General features: G+C 40.9%; 1 protein-coding gene and 1 pseudogene across 1 annotated transcript; both read left to right on the top strand.

Annotated features, from left to right (window-relative positions):
• The window catches only part of LOC142638850 (serine/threonine-protein kinase ZRK1-like), an 83,747-nt pseudogene extending 79,521 nt beyond the window's left edge, over positions 1-4,226 (top strand).
• A 5,327-nt stretch (positions 4,227-9,553) lies between these two features.
• LOC142638847 (uncharacterized) lies at positions 9,554-10,597 on the top strand. The gene is made up of 2 exons (XM_075812906.1): positions 9,554-9,988; positions 10,074-10,597. Exons 1-2 carry the CDS (start codon positions 9,554-9,556, stop codon positions 10,572-10,574), a joined length of 936 nt encoding a protein of 311 aa, XP_075669021.1. The 3' UTR covers positions 10,575-10,597.
• Positions 10,598-17,363: the final 6,766 nt, after the last annotated feature.

Raw genomic sequence — 17,363 nt, 5'->3', positions numbered from 1 at the left:
GTTAATTAAGAAATTGATATTTCTTGTTTGTGTACCCCCTATAGCTTAGTTTTGTACTGCCATGCATTGCATTTGCATTTTTAATCATTTAGCATAATAGGTGCTTTTGTTTTTTGTCATAAAATTTTTTAAACCAAAAAGATTTTTATTTCTTTTGTATTACACATCATGGATATGTAATTGAGGTTGGCCATATTATCTTTACATAACTTGTTTATGTACTTTGTTTAGCTTGGAAGAGCTTATTTTATTGCACTTTACTAATTTGAGTTTTGTAGTGCATGTTATGTGGGAAGATGTTTATAGTTTTCTATCACATGATTTTGATATTGAAATCACATGCCTTTGATTGTCGGACTTGATCTTAATGAGAAAAGCATAAATAACCATCTCACCACTGTTTACTAGCCAATCATGAACACCTTAGTGCATATCATATGATTTTGTGCTCAAGAAAGTGTAGCACTTGCACAAAAAGAACATAAGGTGTAGCCTCGGTTTAATTGCTTAAAATTGGTGTGTACATTATTGGACTTAATGCTAAATCAAATAGATAAAATTGGAGTGTACATTATCCCGACTATTTTTAATAAGTTTCTGAACAATTAAAATTTGTGTGTACATTATGAGGCAAATCAAGAAACTTACATGATTGCAAACTTTTATTCTAGGAGATGTGAGAGTTATATGATGTAACTCTTTAAGGAATAGTCTCTTTGAAATTTATGTGATGAATTTTGCAAAAATTGTGATTGATTACTATTTACTTATCGACTCACATATATCTCAAGCTTTTTGCTAGTTGCACACACTTCACAAGTTACTCTTTGCTAAACTTGGTACATATTATTGTGTGTGATCTTGTTATGGTCATCCAAGATTATGTGTTCTATGGTGTTTGATGCAAAATATGGTTAAAGGTTGGCAAAAATTGTGTTTTTGATGATTAAAAACTTTGTTTTGAAAAATCTGGGTTGAATACAAGTGTTTTTTGAAAAACTTTTAATCTTATACTCATGCATTTCATTTGTGAAACACTATGCTTTAAGAAGTTTCTGCATTAAATTGCTCTATTTTTCAAAAATTTGATTTTTTTTTTCAGATTTTTGATCGATCGATCGAATCTGTCTCTCGATTGATCGAAATTGCAATAAAAATTTTGGTTGGCTCGATTGATATTCGATCGATGCTCGACCGATCGAAATTGAAAAATTTTCAGTTTTTAGAGTTTTGACCAAATTTTTTTTCATGCATCATTTATGTTTAGGATTCACATGCATTGCATTGATTTTTGTATCCATCTTGCAGTTTTGCAGTCATATCTCTCATTGTTTTCACACATAACATGCATACACTTTGCTAAATTGGGTACTTAACTTGATTTAAAAATTGATTGATTAATTTTTGAGTCCTTTGTACATTCTAGTATATGCTATTTTTTATGTGTGAACTGCAGAAAATATTTTTCTTAAGAGATATGATGGATAATCAATATGCAAATATTTTATCTACTCATGCAACAGTTTATGGGTCACATAGTGTCAAGTTTGCATTTATTGAAAGAGATAATACTTTTCTTCATGTGTATCCTCAACTTTATTTTTTAAAGTTAGGTTTGTGTGTTTTTATTTTTTCCCCACCTCCTAATTTTTCCCCAAAACTGCTTTTCTCAAAATTTGTTTTGTTTTTCCTATTTTTATAGGGGGAGAAAAGTTTTTTTTAACCTTTGTTGTTCATAGGGGGAGCTGTTGCTCTTCATCAGGGGAGTTGTCTCTATTTTCTATAAAGTTATCTCGTTTTGTATTCCCTTAATTCTCTATTTCCTCTTGTTCTTTTTTGAGTTGTTACTCTTTGTTTGAGTTATCTTTGTCAATACGTGACAAAAAGGAGGAGATTTAAATGAAATGTGGAAATATGTGTGAAAAATACAAGAATGTTCAGTTTTAGGGAGAGTTGGAATTGTTTTTGATGTATCTAACTTAAGGGGAGAGTTAGTTTGCATATTTGTTGTTTTACTGTTTTTTTGTCACACATACGTTTATGCGTTTGTTGAGTGTTTCAGGAATATACAGGTTGATTCAGTTGTGCTGCTCTCTACACTTGCAACTGATGGATAGTAGTTAGGTTTAATTGAGTTTAGTGTTTTTTAAATCTAATTGGGCTTTTTGTAACTTTGAGCATTTCATGTTTGTGATGTGTTTTGTCATAGATTGCCAAAGGGGGAGATTGTTAGGTTCTAAGACTTTAGGGACTAATGTATTAGAACTTCAATGTGTATTGTGTTGACAAACCATGATCAAAACATTTAGTCTAGGTTTAGACTTGCTCAAAGTTTGATTTAATGTAAGTTTGGAATTAAGTAGTTGCAGGAAATTGCTGTTCTATTTCTGCACGGCTCGATTGATCGAAGAATAGACTCGACCGATCGAGAATCGTGCATCAGGAATTTTCTACAGAATTTTAAGTCGGCTCAAACACAGTTCAAGCCCATTAAGGATTAGGGTTTCAGATCTACTTCTCCCACTATATAAAGGAAACCCTAAGCACGTTTTTAAAGGCTTCCAAGAGAGAGAAGAGTGTGCCTCTTTTTGTATTAGGGTTTTGTACCCAAAGCTCTCTAGAGTCTTTGTTGCTCATATTGCTATTTGTGTGAATCTCTTATAAGATTTGAGAGGTGTTTGCCTTCACACAAGCTTGGGATTGTCAAGAAGGAGATTTCTTCAAGAGCTTGATGATCGTTTAGTTGCTGCCATAAAAACTTAAAAATACACAAGCGGGGGTGCTTGTACTTGTTGGAGAATCCAAGAAAGAAAGAGTCCGTGGTCTCGGAGCTTGCACGTGGTCGTGTCAGTAATTTCTACTGGTGGGTAGCAATAGGATGTCAGTGGTCTAAGTCGCTATTGTACAACTTCGATTTTTTCAAAGTGGATTCAGGTTTACCTTGAGGATAGCTAGGTTAAATCCTCCCTAGGTTTTTTACCGGTTTGATTTTCTTGGATCATAATATCATTGTGTTATTTATTATTTCCGCTGTTTTGCATGATATGATTGCTATTGTTTTAACCTAAATCTGAATAATAAACCTAAGTATTCACTTGGTTAATTAATTAGGTTAAACAATCTAGTTTTTACAGGGGTTAAACTCTACAAATTCCAACCATATATTATATTATTTACAAAATATCTTGCTTGATCCACTAATTTAATGTAAAATGTGTTATGTTTCCATGAATAAAAAAAAAAAAAAGTGAATACATACAAAAAATTTTGTTTTAAATTGAGTTAAATTTTTTTTACATGGATCAGCAACTAAAATTGGATTACCAAGTAACAAGGACAAGAATAAGTCAAATCCAAACTATATAATAACACCTAGAAATATCTGTTTAAATCAAGCACTAAGAAAAAAATGTTTGTTAATAACATAATCATACTTATATCCTATTAGTCAATAACACACATAATCCTACTTAAACCCTTTTTTTTTCCTTTCCATTTTCTACACTAACAATGAGACTAATGCAAAAAATATTGAAGAGACAAAAAGGTAAATAAATAACTCAATAGCTATATTGTTTCATTGAGCATAATAGCATATTAGTCATAACATGATCTCAAACAAGTAATATGAGAAATATCAATCCCAAACAAATTCCTACACAAATTTATTCACAAAAAACCATCTGTCCCCAATTCCCTAATAAGCTAATCAGCAGAGGCAGGACAGTGGCAGGGGCAATGGCAAGGGCAGTGACAGTAATAAGGGGTAGCAGTGGGAGTGGGGGCAGCGGCAGCAATAGGGGAGGCAGCAGGGGCAGAGGGAGGCAAGGCGGAAAAATTAGTAACAAAAAAAAGGTTAATTTAGCTATTCATTCAATCATTTCAAACAAATGACCATGGATAGGATTTAGAATAGTTAAAAAAGCTTATTTGATGAAGAGCCATTTAATGCTATTATCAAATCCTCTTGCTACTAAGAAGCAGTCCTAATAAACTTGTATGCATCTTAAGTAATAATAAAGGAGAATTCTCTATGAGATCAGCTAATGGTATTTCTCAATCACACAGGTTCACACAGACTGGGTGAAGAGCATTTGGGAAATTTGCAGAAATTAGAACTTCATGAGAGTTTTGAAGAGCATCCTTCTGCATCATTCAAGAGGAATGTCTCTAATGATAAAAGCCAAGCAGTGAAGGAAGTCTCTGAAAGGCCTCTTGAAGCTTAATAGTTATGCAACTGAATGATGACAAAGCTTGTATTGCTTTTTAATCCGTGATTGGGAACGTAATATAAAAGTTAGGTGGGTAACTAATAGCAGTAGTAGCTCAGGCTATTTTTTTGGGCATTTAGATTTCTAATGAGATGAAATTGCAGAAAGTTACCATTATGGCATATGTATATTGTATTGATGCTATAACAACTAAAGGATAGATTGGTATTGGCAAAGGAGTTTGATAATTGTTTTGTTTGAATAAAAGGAATGCAAACAAAGTATTTCATAGTCTTAGTAATTGGCGTATGTGTTAGGTCCCAAGAATATTATCACAAAAATTATCAACCCAAAATAGCAATTACACTCAAGAATTGCATGGAAAACCGTTTCTCTTTTAAGGGCAAAACAATAGGACAAACTCTTAATAATTTCATTATTATCAAATCAATTACAATAAATCTCTTGTATATGTTTTACCATTAAAGAAAAATCTCTTTATTTTTTCTTTTACTAACACTATTTTTCTCTCACAAGTCGTGTCTCTCTTTTAGTTGTTCTCTTAATAAACCAAATGGTCTCAATTAATTCCCTTCTGCCTTATTTCTTCTTCAGCGTTTGAGACACGCTCAAAATCTCTGCCCATAAAAATGGCAAGAAGAATTTTGTAATTCCCTTCAGCCTTATTTCTTCTTCAAAGTGTGAGACGTGCTCAAAGTCTCTGCCCATGAAAATGGCAAGAAGACTCTTGTAATTCCCTTTAGCCTTATTTCTTCTTCAGGGTGTGAGATGTGCTCAAAGTCTCTGCCTGTGAAAATGGCAAGAAGATTTTTGTAATTCCATTCAACCTTATTTCTTCTTCAAAGTGTGAGAAATGCTCAAAGTCTCTGCCCATGAAAATGGCAAGAAAGACTCTCGTGTCTTGCCAACCTCCTCATTATTGAGGTATCTAATTAAGTGTGGGTCCGTTGGACACAATGGTGCCATGCACCCAACTTTCTACAGGGAAAAAAAGACTTCTGTTCTTTGGTTTGAAATTTTTTTTTTTTTCTGGAATATATATAAAATGAAATAATTTCTCAAATTAGTTTGGCAAACCTTTTTCTCTTTACAAAATAGTTTTTCATTAAATTACTTTTTTTTATGAATCATTAAATTACTTATTGTGGCATAAGGCTGCTTCAATTTTGTACAGTAATAGAGAGAAACATCAAAGTCAAACCTCTAGGTCACACTAAAAAGTGAAAAAAATTAGGAAAACATAAGGTTTTAAAAGCTGTACATAAAGCTAAAAGCTTAGCTTAAAAGCTTATGTCAAACAAACACTAACTCATTTGTTGTGCAAAAACTCTAATCCAATTTATTTGGGTATCAATCTATGCTAAGACGGATATTTGGCAATGTAAAACTTACCCATATCCCTTATCCCACGATCAAAAAAGATAGTCACAATAGCATGAATACAGTTTTCCAATAAAAAAAAAATTATATTATAATTAAAAAAAAGAGTTGTTGGCGCAAACACTAGGCCCCTTGATGATGGAGGATTGATGTACTTAGCAAGATTGGATCAATGCCAATAGAATAATAGGTTTTCTTTGATTTAGATTTCATTTGGTTTGAATTCTGATCTATATGTAATTGACTGTTTTGTTTCTTTCCTTCTTGGTTCTAGCTTTGGAGGTTCTGCTTCAAAAGCCAAAGGAAAATACAAAACATTGTTGTGGTATGGTGAATTTGATAATAGATAATATTGAATTGAAAATTTTCTCTAACTTGGTCATTTTCAAGCAGCCTTAAGTGGTGAAGCCTGGGTTTGTTATACTCTTTCTTCATAAATCCTTAGACATGTTTACAAACCTTGTACTGTACCAAATATAGTCGTAGGGCAAAAATTTGATCCATGTTCCAAAAATTCACAAACCAAAATGAAAATTGTATGCTGCTTTTGAAACCAACCTCATCAAAGCATTTGAACACTACCACTCTCCTTAATCAATCATATCAACATTTGGGATTGACAATCTGCATCCAAAAAATTGATTGGTGTCTTGGTCTAATACTAAAGAGCTATCATTAAAAATGTACGTCATAAGTTGAAACTTTCTAAAAAAAAGATAAACAAACAAAATATAAATGAAAAGGAATAGGACCAGCTAGTTCTCTTAAATTAAAGGAAGAGTATGGCTGCATTGACAACACTTTTCTATCTACTACTAATAATTTGTCACATTAATGGATGTCAAATTTTTTGTAACTTTAGACTTTCTCATAAAAGGAACGCAGTCCAGCAAGATGTTCTGTGTCTTTTTTTAGTATTTTTTTCCACTATAAAAAATTACCTTCTTATCCATAAAAATTTGTAGGGTCACTTCCTGATTAGTTGGATGGTCTTTTGTAATTCAATCAATGTTTTATGAAAGTACTTTCCCCAAGCTGAAAGTCTACATTTGCTATTAAATAAAAAATCTCAAAGTCTATTTCATTAGTAAAATATATAAGTTCTGGTTTTTAGTCTATATATTACTAAAAGCTGAAACGTAGCGTTTAATCCTGCTGGGCTTATGTTGAGTCACGTCAGCATTCACGTCATTATTTTTTTTTTCTTATAATTATTTTAATATTTTTTTATTTCATATTTATATTTCTCCAACCTTTCTCCCTCCCATATCTTTTCATCTCCCCACTACTTCTCCAACATTTCTCCTTCCCTCACCTTCTCATCTCCCCACTACCCTCTACATTAATATCATTCTTCATCTTTCCCTTCATCTTCCTCTATTTTTGTCTCTTCTTATTTACACCTTCTTACTATAAATTTGTCACTATCTATTTCATTCTATGTATAGTTTTTCCTTACAAAAAAATAGGTTTTCTCTCTCTCTCTCTCTCTTTTTGGGTGGATTTTTATTTTTTATTTTTCTTGCATCTTCGCTTTAGGTTGATAATTTTTTATATCCTTTAATCTATTTTAGGTTAATGCGATTCAGTTTTGTTTATTTTAATTGTTGTGCTTTTTTCTCTCTCTTTAATTGTTAAATGTTATCCTATTGCATTATAAAGGATTAAATATAAAAATATAATATTATCTTACTACATATTATGATTTGAATAATTTAATTTGATAGTTATTGTAATTTGATAGTGATGATGCCAAGAAAATCAGTAGGCTGGATGCTTCGGACTTGAAAGGACTACTGGATCTTTCTACGGCCTGAAAAAGAAAGAAAAGCGTATCAAAGGCGACCGGGGCTGCCGGCCAAAAATCCTCCGATGGCAAAGTTAGTTTTTTCCTCTAAGTTATTCGAATTCCAACTTTTTTGGAGTAAAAACTGAACATACCTTGGGTTTGTCTGAAACAGCCTTTATATAGTGTTATCATAGGCGGTTACCAAAATTGGAACTTCTCCTGGCTTCAAGGAGAGATAGAAATCAAACGTAACTTGCATAACCGTCTGGAAGTTATGCTCTTGTTTCACAACGGATACCTGGCGGTTACGCGTGGGATAAGGGATTATCATATCTCATTTGGAGATTTTCCTAAGTGTGACACCCTCGTCCTTGAGTTCCTCAGTTGGGCGTGCTTTGTTTCACGCGAGGGGGCTGCCTCGTCTAACGAGTGAATTTGCTCAAGACGAGGATGTCGACACTCTGGACGAGTGCATCACTCTGATGGTGCGTACTTCGTCTTGAGCTCTTCTTCCCTGGACGAGGCACTTGTAGGTAAGTTACTGAGGGTGTTTATGGTAGTAGGTGGGCTATGGACGACCTGTATGGACGACTTGGAGATGGGCTATATTATTCCCCTATCGGTTGCCCCGTTCTAAGGTCGTCCAAAGTTCTTTTGTTTCTTCGACTCGTTTCAACACATTATTCCACGTGTCTCATGTAAGGGACGAGGTTGCAAAGGCTTCATATTATGTCACGTGTCATTACTTACCCGAGTTAACCGTTGTGTTGGTTTGGGTTTTCGAGGAGGTTGCCACGTGGTTCTTCCTGATTGGTCATTGCGTTCTGGGTTTTACTTTTCAACGCCTATAAATAGTGGATTTCCTCCCCTACCCTCCTCATTCTTAAAATTCTCTCGTTTGACATCTCTCGTCCATCGCCTCGTCTAGGAGTATTCCAGCGTCCTTTAGTTTTCTTCGTCTAGAGCCAGGTATTTTCTCTACGCTCGTTTTAGGCTTCCCTTACATTTCCAAAATGTCCGAAAGTTTTTCTTCGTCTAGCAATAGCGTTGATAGGGAGATAGATGAATATCGTAACACAACTAGCTATAGTGGCTCTAGTAGTGACAGCAGTAGGAGTAGTGGTAACACCTCAGACGAGTATGTTTCTGGGGTTCCTGGGGTTCCCGTAGAAGTTTTCCAGAAGAATTTAGGAAGAGGGTAGCATCTCGGGTCTAGGGCTGGTCCTTCTAGCGCGCCATCATCCACTAGAAGGGACGAGGTTGAGGCTTGTATACCGCGCTGTTGGGGTTCCAGCCAAGACAGACGAGAGAAAACTAACGTCCCTTAGGAGTTGGTACCAAATCCCGGACGAGCTAAATCCTAGATTGGCCGTCCGTGATGAGTGGTGTTGCCAACCTCATTTTGGCATTGGGGTTTATGAAGCCTATCTTCTAGGGGGTCTTAGGCTGCCTCTCAATGCTTTTGCCAGGGAGTTGCTTACTAGGTTAGGTATAGGTTTATGTCAATTAAATCCTAATGCATGGAGACTAGTTGTTTCTATGCAAATTTTGTGGAGAGAGGTTTTCGAAGGGGACTGTCCTCTTACCGTGGACGAGTTCCTTTTTTGCTATAAACCCTCTGAAATTAGTCAATCTCGTGGCTTTTATCAATTCACAGCCAGGAGAAAAGACTGTAGGATAATTAAATCTTTGGTTACCTCAGATAGGAGTTGGAAGACGGAGTTCTTCTTCGTCTCAGGTTTTTGGGCAGGACGCCCTGCTGATGTGGGCAGGGATTCATTTCCCCCATATACAGGAGATTTAGGGAACCTTCGTCCTGAAGGTATGCTCACCACTACTGTAGCATCGCCTTCATTATATATCTTTCTGGGCTAATTTCTTCGTCCTTGTTGCAGGTGTTAGGAGGCCGTCGTTGAGCCAGTTCCATCTAGGACGCGTCCAGAAAGCTCGTCTTCACCCAGAGAGGGACTTCCACTCTTTGGTTACCTTGCAGCGTCTTGCAACTTGGGGACTTGGCCCTGAGCCCTCTCCTGAAGCCTTAGCCCACGAGATTACAGTCCGCCGACGTGAGTTCTCGTCTTGCCTTTCCTCTCCTTTTTTTTTTTTTTTTTTTTACTTCTAATTATTATTATTTATTTTAGGGATGGCTACCATGAAGGAAAACAAAGGCAAAGGGGTCGTGGACGAGCGTGGCAAGCAAGACACTGAAACTAGGGCTCGTCCTTCCGTTGGCGATCAGAGGAGCCTGTCAAAGGCCATCAACCTTGAAAACCTTCCCAGCAGGAGAGCCAAGCACAGAAAGTCGTCCAAGGCTGGGGTCGTCTCTCCTGCTGTCCCTGTTCCTCCTCCACCACCGTCCGTCCCAATCTTCAACGTGGAGTCGTCTGAGCCTGCTCCCACTCCACCGTCCAAGACCAGCGTTCCTGCCCCGTCCCAACCTCCCGTTGATGTTGTGCCCAACCTGCTCGAGAGTGAGGGCTTGGCTTGGGAGAGGTTCCAACAGGCAGTGTCTGACGAGGACGTGGCTGCATGCTACAACATGTCCTTGACGGATTTTGAACACTCGGGTGTCCACGATCTTTTCAAGGTAATGGATACAAATTTGTTCTCGTCGTTAGCTTTTCATGCTTGTTTACTTTGCTTGATACAAAAATTCTTATTTGTTTGTGCAGGCCATGTCCAAGTTTATAGCTGCGTCTAGGCAGGCTACTGAGTTGGACAGGACGAGGCTGCTGTTGGAGAGGAGGATCAAGGAGGTTAAGGATGAGTGCAAGAGCTGGGCTGAGACGGCTGCTGAGGCTAAGGACGCAGCCAAGGATTTGCTAAACCTCGTCGAGGAATTAAAGGCTGATGTAGTGGAAAAGGACTCTCGTCTTGACCACTTTCAGAAAAAGACCGACGAGCTAAGCAATTCCCTTGTGAGGGCTAAGGACGAGGCTGTGGAGGAGTTCAGGGCTTCGAAGCAGTTTACGGACCTTCTGGACGCCAACTATGCGGCTGGATTTGAAGACTTTCGCATGGAGGCGAAAGAAAGGTTTCCAGAAGTTGACTTCAGTCCTATCGTCCTTCAACTTGGAGGTGCTGCTAGTTCTTTTCTTCAGACTAGCTCTGAAGATGTCAATGTTGAAGACGATGCCTCTACCAAGCCTGCTGAAGACGACCCTAATGCCTGATGCCCGTTTGAAAATTTTCATCATTTGTTCAAGTGTTTTCTTCCTGTTTTTTTTTTTTTTTTTTTTTTTTTTTTAAATGTATAAGAGTACATTTGTTTCGTCCTGAGCACTTTTGACGGCTTTATAAACAATGCCTTTCAAGGCTTACTTTTCAAGGGTTTTTGGACGGTGGTCGTTCACCCTTTTATTGTTTAATGAATGCTTACTTTCAGTTATCATCATTGTTGTTCCATGGACGAGTGTATGTATTTTCATTCATTTGCCTTTTAAGCAATGTTTCCCAGTGTTGGGTGATTGTTTACATGATGCCCTTATGGACGATTGTATTAGGACGATCATATGCTCGCCGTTAGAACGCAGGTGTTAAGGCCTACTTCCCTTCTTAGACGAGTATGCCCTGGCTAAGGAAAACTTGGACGAGCATGTCTTAACTTTGTTGCTTTATCCTCATTTTTTTTAAGGAAAGCTTGGACGAGCATGCCTTAGCATTTTTGCTTTATCCTCATTCTTTTTTAAGGAAAGCTTGGACGAGCATGCCTTAGCATTTTTGCTTTATCCTCATTTTTTTTAAGGAAAGCTTGGACGAGCATGCCTTAGCATTTTTGCTTTATCCTCATTCTTTTTTAAGGAAAGCTTGGACGAGCATGCCTTAGCATTTTTGCTTTATCCTCATTCTTTTTTAAGGAAAGCTTGGACGAGCATGCCTTAGCATTTTTGCTTTATCCTCATTTTTTGTTTTTGGACGAGCATGCCTCAGAGCTTAGACGGGTTTGTATTCGTCCAGTGATTTTATTTGTCAAAGGCTTTTTCCTCGTCCTTGGATATTATCAGGGAAACTGGAATTCAAGTACATAAGAAATCCAAACCATATTATTACATGAACATTGTTCACGAACTTGGCACACGCTTATAAGCTAGTGCCTTATTAAGATACCAAGTACATAGCATCGTCTTTCATAAACTAGTCTGCAAGTAGTGCAAGAGTTTAAGAACTAGTGCACTTTTATTCATAACACGCTATAATAATAGTAAAAGCACAAGTAAATATAAGCAAACACGCAAACCACAACTGTAGTTTTGCCATTGACTTCCTTCGTCCCTGCTCATCACTGATAGTACTTTCGCAGATGTTCCACGTTCCAAGGATGTTCTAACTTCCGTCCATCCAGGGCTTCCAGGTAGTAGGACCCCTGCCTTTTGCAATTGACTACTTTGTAGGGTCCTTCCCAATTGGGTCCCAGTTTTCCATGAGCTGGGTTCCTGGTCGCCAAGGAGACCCTTTTGAGGACAAGGTCCCCAACACTGAACCGTCTGGGCCTTACCATGGCGTCATGCTGTCTGGCCATGAGATTTTTGTATCTTGCTGTCCTTTGCTCCGCATCCATTCTTACCTCATCAATAAGATCGAGGTCAAGGCGAAGTTGTTCCCCGTTGTCTTTCTCCTGGTACTTCATCACTCGGTGGCTTGCCATATGGACCTCTGCCGGTATAACAGCTTCACTCCCATAGGCTAGCTTAAAAGGGGTCTCTCCTGTCGGAGTTCGTGCAGTCGTCCTATAGGCCCACAGAACACCAGGTAGCTCGTCTGGCCATATCCCTTTTGCCCCCTCAAGCCGAGTCTTGATGATTTTCAGCAGGGATCGGTTTGCTACTTCCGCTTGCCCATTTGCCTGTGGATGGGAGGGTGAAGAATAGTGATTCTTGATTCCAAAATGATTGCAGAAATCCCTGAAGGGTGCGTTGTCAAATTGACGTCCGTTGTCAGATACTAATACCCTGGGTACTCCGAACCTGCATAGGATATTCTTCCATACAAAATTCTTCACGTTCTGCTGAGTGATTGCTGCAAGAGGCTCAGCTTCTACCCATTTGGTAAAGTAATCTATCCCTACCACCAAAAACTTCATTTGCCGGACTCCTATTGGAAAAGGACCCAGGATATCCAGTCCCCACTGTGCGAAGGGCCATGGGGCTGTCATTGGGGTCTGATACTCTGACGGCTGTCTGGGTATATTGCTATAACGCTGGCATTGGTCACATACCTTGACATAGGCTTTAGCGTCTGCCTGCATTGTTGGCCAATAGTAGCCTGCACGGACGATCTTATGGACGAGGGACCTTGCCCCTGAATGATTTCCACAGGATCCTTCATGAACCTCCCTTAGAACATAGTTTGACTCGTCAGGAGCCAAGCATCTTAAGTAGGGTTGAGAAAAACCTCGTTTGTACAACACCTCATTTATGATGACATACTTGGCCGACCTGACCCTTAACTTTCTCGCTTCATCCTTGTCTTCTGGAAGCCTCCCATCTTTGAGATAGATTATTATCGGACTCATCCAATTTTCTTCTTCTCCTATCTGCTGTATGTCAGGGATGTCTATGCTCGGCATGTACTGGACGTCGTCAAACTCGTCTATGACTCCTGCCGAGGCGGCTTTTGCCAAGGCGTCTGCTTCAGCGTTCTCCTCCCTGGGAAGTTGAATAAAACTTATAGTTGAAAATTTCCGGGCAAGGCGTTTCACTTTGTTAAGGTACTTCTTCATTCGATCTTCTTTGACATCACACATCCCATTTACTTGGTTAATGACCAGTTGAGAGTCTCCTCTGATTGCTAACGACTCCGCCCCTAAGGACTTGGACAATTCCAACCCCTTGAGTAGAGCCTCGTACTCAGCTTCGTTGTTGGTAGTTGGATACTGCAGACGGACCGCATACTCCAGCTTGTCACCCTCAGGGAACTTCAGTACAATTCCAACCCCTCCTGCATACAGTGTGGACGATCCGTCTACATTTACCACCCACATTTCATTTCCTTCGTCCTTGCTCGGGTCGTCACGGGGGGTGAATTCTGCAATGAAATCGCGCAATGCTTGCGCTTTTATTGCGCTCCTCGGGAGGTACCTGACATCGAACTCGCTGAGCTCAACGGCCCACTGTACTAACCGTCCAGCGGCTTCCAACCTGCTCATCGCCTTTTTTATGGGATGGTCTGTCAGGACGTTGATGACGTGTGCCTGAAAATAATGTCTCAGCTTCCTAGAAGCCGTGACTAATGCGAAGGCTAGTTTCTCCATCATCGGGTACCGTCCTTCTGCCCCTCTCATCGCGTGGCTTGTGTAATAGACCGGCTTCTGGACTCTCCCCTCTTCTCGGACCAACGCTGAGCTTACTGCGTGTGGGGACACTGCCAAGTACAAGTACAATTCTTCCCCAGGTACAGACGGACTCAACAACGGGGTTGTCATTAGATACGTCTTCAAGTCCTGGAAGGCCTTCTGACACTCGTCCGTCCATTCAAAAGCCTTCCTAAGGATTTTAAAGAAAGGTAAACATTTGTCAGTGGCTTTCGATACAAACCTGTTGAGGGCGGCGACTCGTCCAGTAAGAGACTGGACTTCCTTGATATTTCTTGGTGGCTCCATGTTCAGTATCGCCTGGATTTTATCTGGGTTCGCCTCAATTCCTCTGTGCGACACCATAAACCCCAAGAATTTACCCGATGAAACCCCAAAGGCACACTTGCTCGGATTTAACTTCATGCGGTACCGTCGCAACGTATCAAAAGTCTCTTGAAGGTCGTCAAGATGTTTATCCTCGTCCTGGCTCTTCACCAGCATGTCGTCCACATAAACTTCCACATTTCGCCCGATTTGAGGACGGAACATATGGTTAACCAGCCTTTGGTAAGTCGCCCCTGCGTTCTTCAAACCGAAGGGCATAACCTTGTAGCAATACAACCCTTGGCTCGTGACGAATGAGGTCTTCTCCTGATCCGCTTCATTCATCTGAATCTGGTTATACCCTGAGAAAGCATCCATGAAGCTAAGTATCCTGTGACCTGCCGTCGAGTCCACTAACTGGTCAATGCGCGGCAATGGATAGCTATCCTTGGGGCAAGCTTTGTTGAGATCAGTGAAGTCCACGCACATCCGCCACTTGCCATTGGCTTTCTTGACCATGACTACGTTCGCCAACCAGTCTGGGTAATGAACTTCTCGGATAAACTTCGCGGCGACCAACTTCTGCACTTCTTCCTTGATGGCATTGTCTCGCTCGGGAGCAAAAACTCTTCTCTTCTGACGCACTGGTTTCGAATAGGGACACACGTTCAGGCTGTGGGTAATGACGCTCGGATCAATGCCAGGCATGTCCTCATGACTCCATGCAAAGACATCGAGGTTTTTCTTCAGAAATCGAACCAAAGCGTGCTTTGCCCCCTCTTCCATGCTTGCCCCAACTCTGGTAGACTTCTCGGGATGGTCATCGTCCAAAGGGACGTCCTCTAATGCTTCAGTGGGCTCAGCCACGACCCTTCTTCCTTCTATATTCATCGCTTGCATGTGCTCGTCCATGGCCAGCATGGCTAGGTAGCATTCCCTGGCAGCTAGCTGGTCTCCTTGTACCTGGCCTACTCCGTGCTCGGTCGGGAATTTGACGGACAGGTGGTAGGTGGAGGTTACCGCCTTCCAGCTGTTCAAAGTTGGCCTTCCAATGATTGCATTGTATGACGATGCACAATCAACAACAAGGAAATTCACCTCCTTGGTTATCTGCTGTGGATACGTCCCGACAGCCACCGGCAACGTGATGGTGCCCACAGGTTGCACCTTCATTCCTCCGAATCCCACCAACGGCGAGTTCACTGGTCGAAGCCGATCTCGTCCTAGCTTCATTTGTTGGAACGCGGGGTAGTAGAGAATGTCTGCAGAGCTGCCATTGTCAATCAATACCCTCCTGGTAGTGTAGTCAGAGATGAGTAGTGTAATGACTATCGCGTCATCGTGTGGGTGGTGAATTCGTCCTGCCTCCTCGTCCGTGAAAGTAACAGCCTGTTGGTCTACCTCCGTCGTTCTAGGAGGTCGTCCAGACTTGTTGGATGTTCTGCACCACCCTCAGGTATGTCTTCCTTGATTTGGACGATTGTACCGCCGAGCTTCCTCCCATAATTACCCTTATTTCTCCTAGTGGGGGGCGTGATGATTCTTCCACCTTGGCCTTCATTTTCTCATCTCTCTGGTCTCGTCCAAGGAAGTTCCTCAATTTTCCCTGTCTAATGAGATTTTCTATCTGCTGCTTCAAGTCAAAGCACTCGTCCGTATCATGCCCATGGTCCCTATGAAAACGGCAGTACTTGCTCCTATTACGCTTGTTGGGGTCTCCCTTCAATTTGTCCGGCCACTTCAAGGACGGATCATCCTTGATCTGCATAAGAACCTGCTCTAATGGCATAGTCAGGGGCGTGTATTGCTGATTCCTTGCAGAGGAACTGGCCTTCTTACCATCCTTATCTTTTCTCTCGTCTACCCGAACTTTCTTCGGACGAGGTCCTTGGTCCTGGTAGCGATGGTGGCCCCCTTCCGAGCGCTCTGCCCGTTTTCTTTTCTTGGCTATGATGGCGTCTTCAGCATTCATAAAATTCTGGGCCGAATGGACAAGCTCGGCCATAGTCTGTGGTTCCTGCTCGTAGAGCTTATGAATAAACAAGTCAGAATTGACCCCATTGTGGAAAGCGGCCAGCAATAGCTTGTCATCCATCTCGTCCACCGTCAAGGCTTCTCTGTTAAACCGGGTGATAAAAGATCGCAAACTCTCATTGTCCCCTTGCTCTATGGTCAGTAGGCTAGAGGAGGATCGCTTGTGACGCTGTCCTCCAATGAAGTTGTTGACAAACAGCTTACTCAGTTCTTCAAATGATCCCACTGAGTTTGGGGGAATCTTGCTGAACCACACTCGCGCTGGTCCCTTGAGTGTGGTGGGAAAAGCTCTGCACATGATCTCGTCTGGGACCCCCTGCAGGTGCATGGTCGTCTTGAAAGTTGCAATGTGATCGCAGGGGTCGCGATTTCCATCGTACGAGTCTAGAGAAGGCATTTTGAACTTCGGAGGTAGAGGGTGACTGTTGACGGAGGCTGTAAAAGGGGAGTCCGTTCGGTGGACCATATCATCTACTGGGTTTGCTCGCCTCATGTTTTCCCTCATTTCATCCATGGCTTTTCTCATCTGGTCCATTTCTTTTTCCAAGTGCGGCACCCTTCTTGAAGCGGTACCCCTTGTTTGATCTTCGGACTCTACATTCTCCCCTCCTCCTTCCTGACTTGGGGCCCTTCCCTCAATGTGTCCTTGACGCTGCCTCCTGAAGTTGATCTCCTTATTCAATTCCTGGTTCTGACGCATCAGTTCTGCCATAGCAGCCGCCATGGATTGTATGTGCTGCATAGAAGGCGGTGGCATTACGAGTGTGATGCGATCACGAAGGGGATTCTTTGGAAGCATCCCTACTCTCCTTGTGGCCTTGGATGGTAGCCCTTGATCTTGTTCGAACCATTCAACCTTTTGTCTGGGATAGAATAACAAGTTTACTTCTTTCCCACAGACGGCGCCAACTGATGATGCCAAGAAAATCAGTAGGCTGGATGCCTCGGACTTGAAAGGACTACTGGATCTTTCTACGGCCTGAAAAAGAAAGAAAAGCGTATCAAAGGCGACCGGGGCTGCCGGCCAAAAATCCTCCGATGGCAAAGTTAGTTTTTTCCTCTAAGTTATTCGAATTCCAACTTTTTTGGAGTAAAAACTGAACATACCTTGGGTTTGTCTGAAACAGCCTTTATATAGTGTTATCATAGGCGGTTACCAAAGTTGGAACTTCTCCTGGCTTCAAGGAGAGATAGAAATCAAACGTAACTTGCATAACCGTCTGGAAGTTATGCTCTTGTTTCACAACGGATACCTGGCGGTTACGCGTGGGATAAGGGATTATCATATCTCATTTGGAGATTTTCCTAAGTG

Source organism: Castanea sativa, chromosome 6, assembly GCF_040712315.1.
Source record: "Castanea sativa cultivar Marrone di Chiusa Pesio chromosome 6, ASM4071231v1".
Lineage (NCBI taxonomy): Eukaryota > Viridiplantae > Streptophyta > Magnoliopsida > Fagales > Fagaceae > Castanea > Castanea sativa.
Note: the sequence above shows the minus strand (reverse complement) of the source record. Positions and strands in the feature narration are given on the sequence as shown.

Excerpts from the sequence above, each read along its gene's own strand:
- LOC142638847 (XM_075812906.1), top strand. The coding sequence starts at position 9,554 with ATGAAGGAAAACAAAGGCAAAGGGGTCGTGGACGAGCGTGGCAAGCAA. Across the intron at positions 9,989-10,073 it reads GTGTCCACGATCTTTTCAAG|GCCATGTCCAAGTTTATAGC; the intron begins GTAATGGATACA and ends TTGTTTGTGCAG.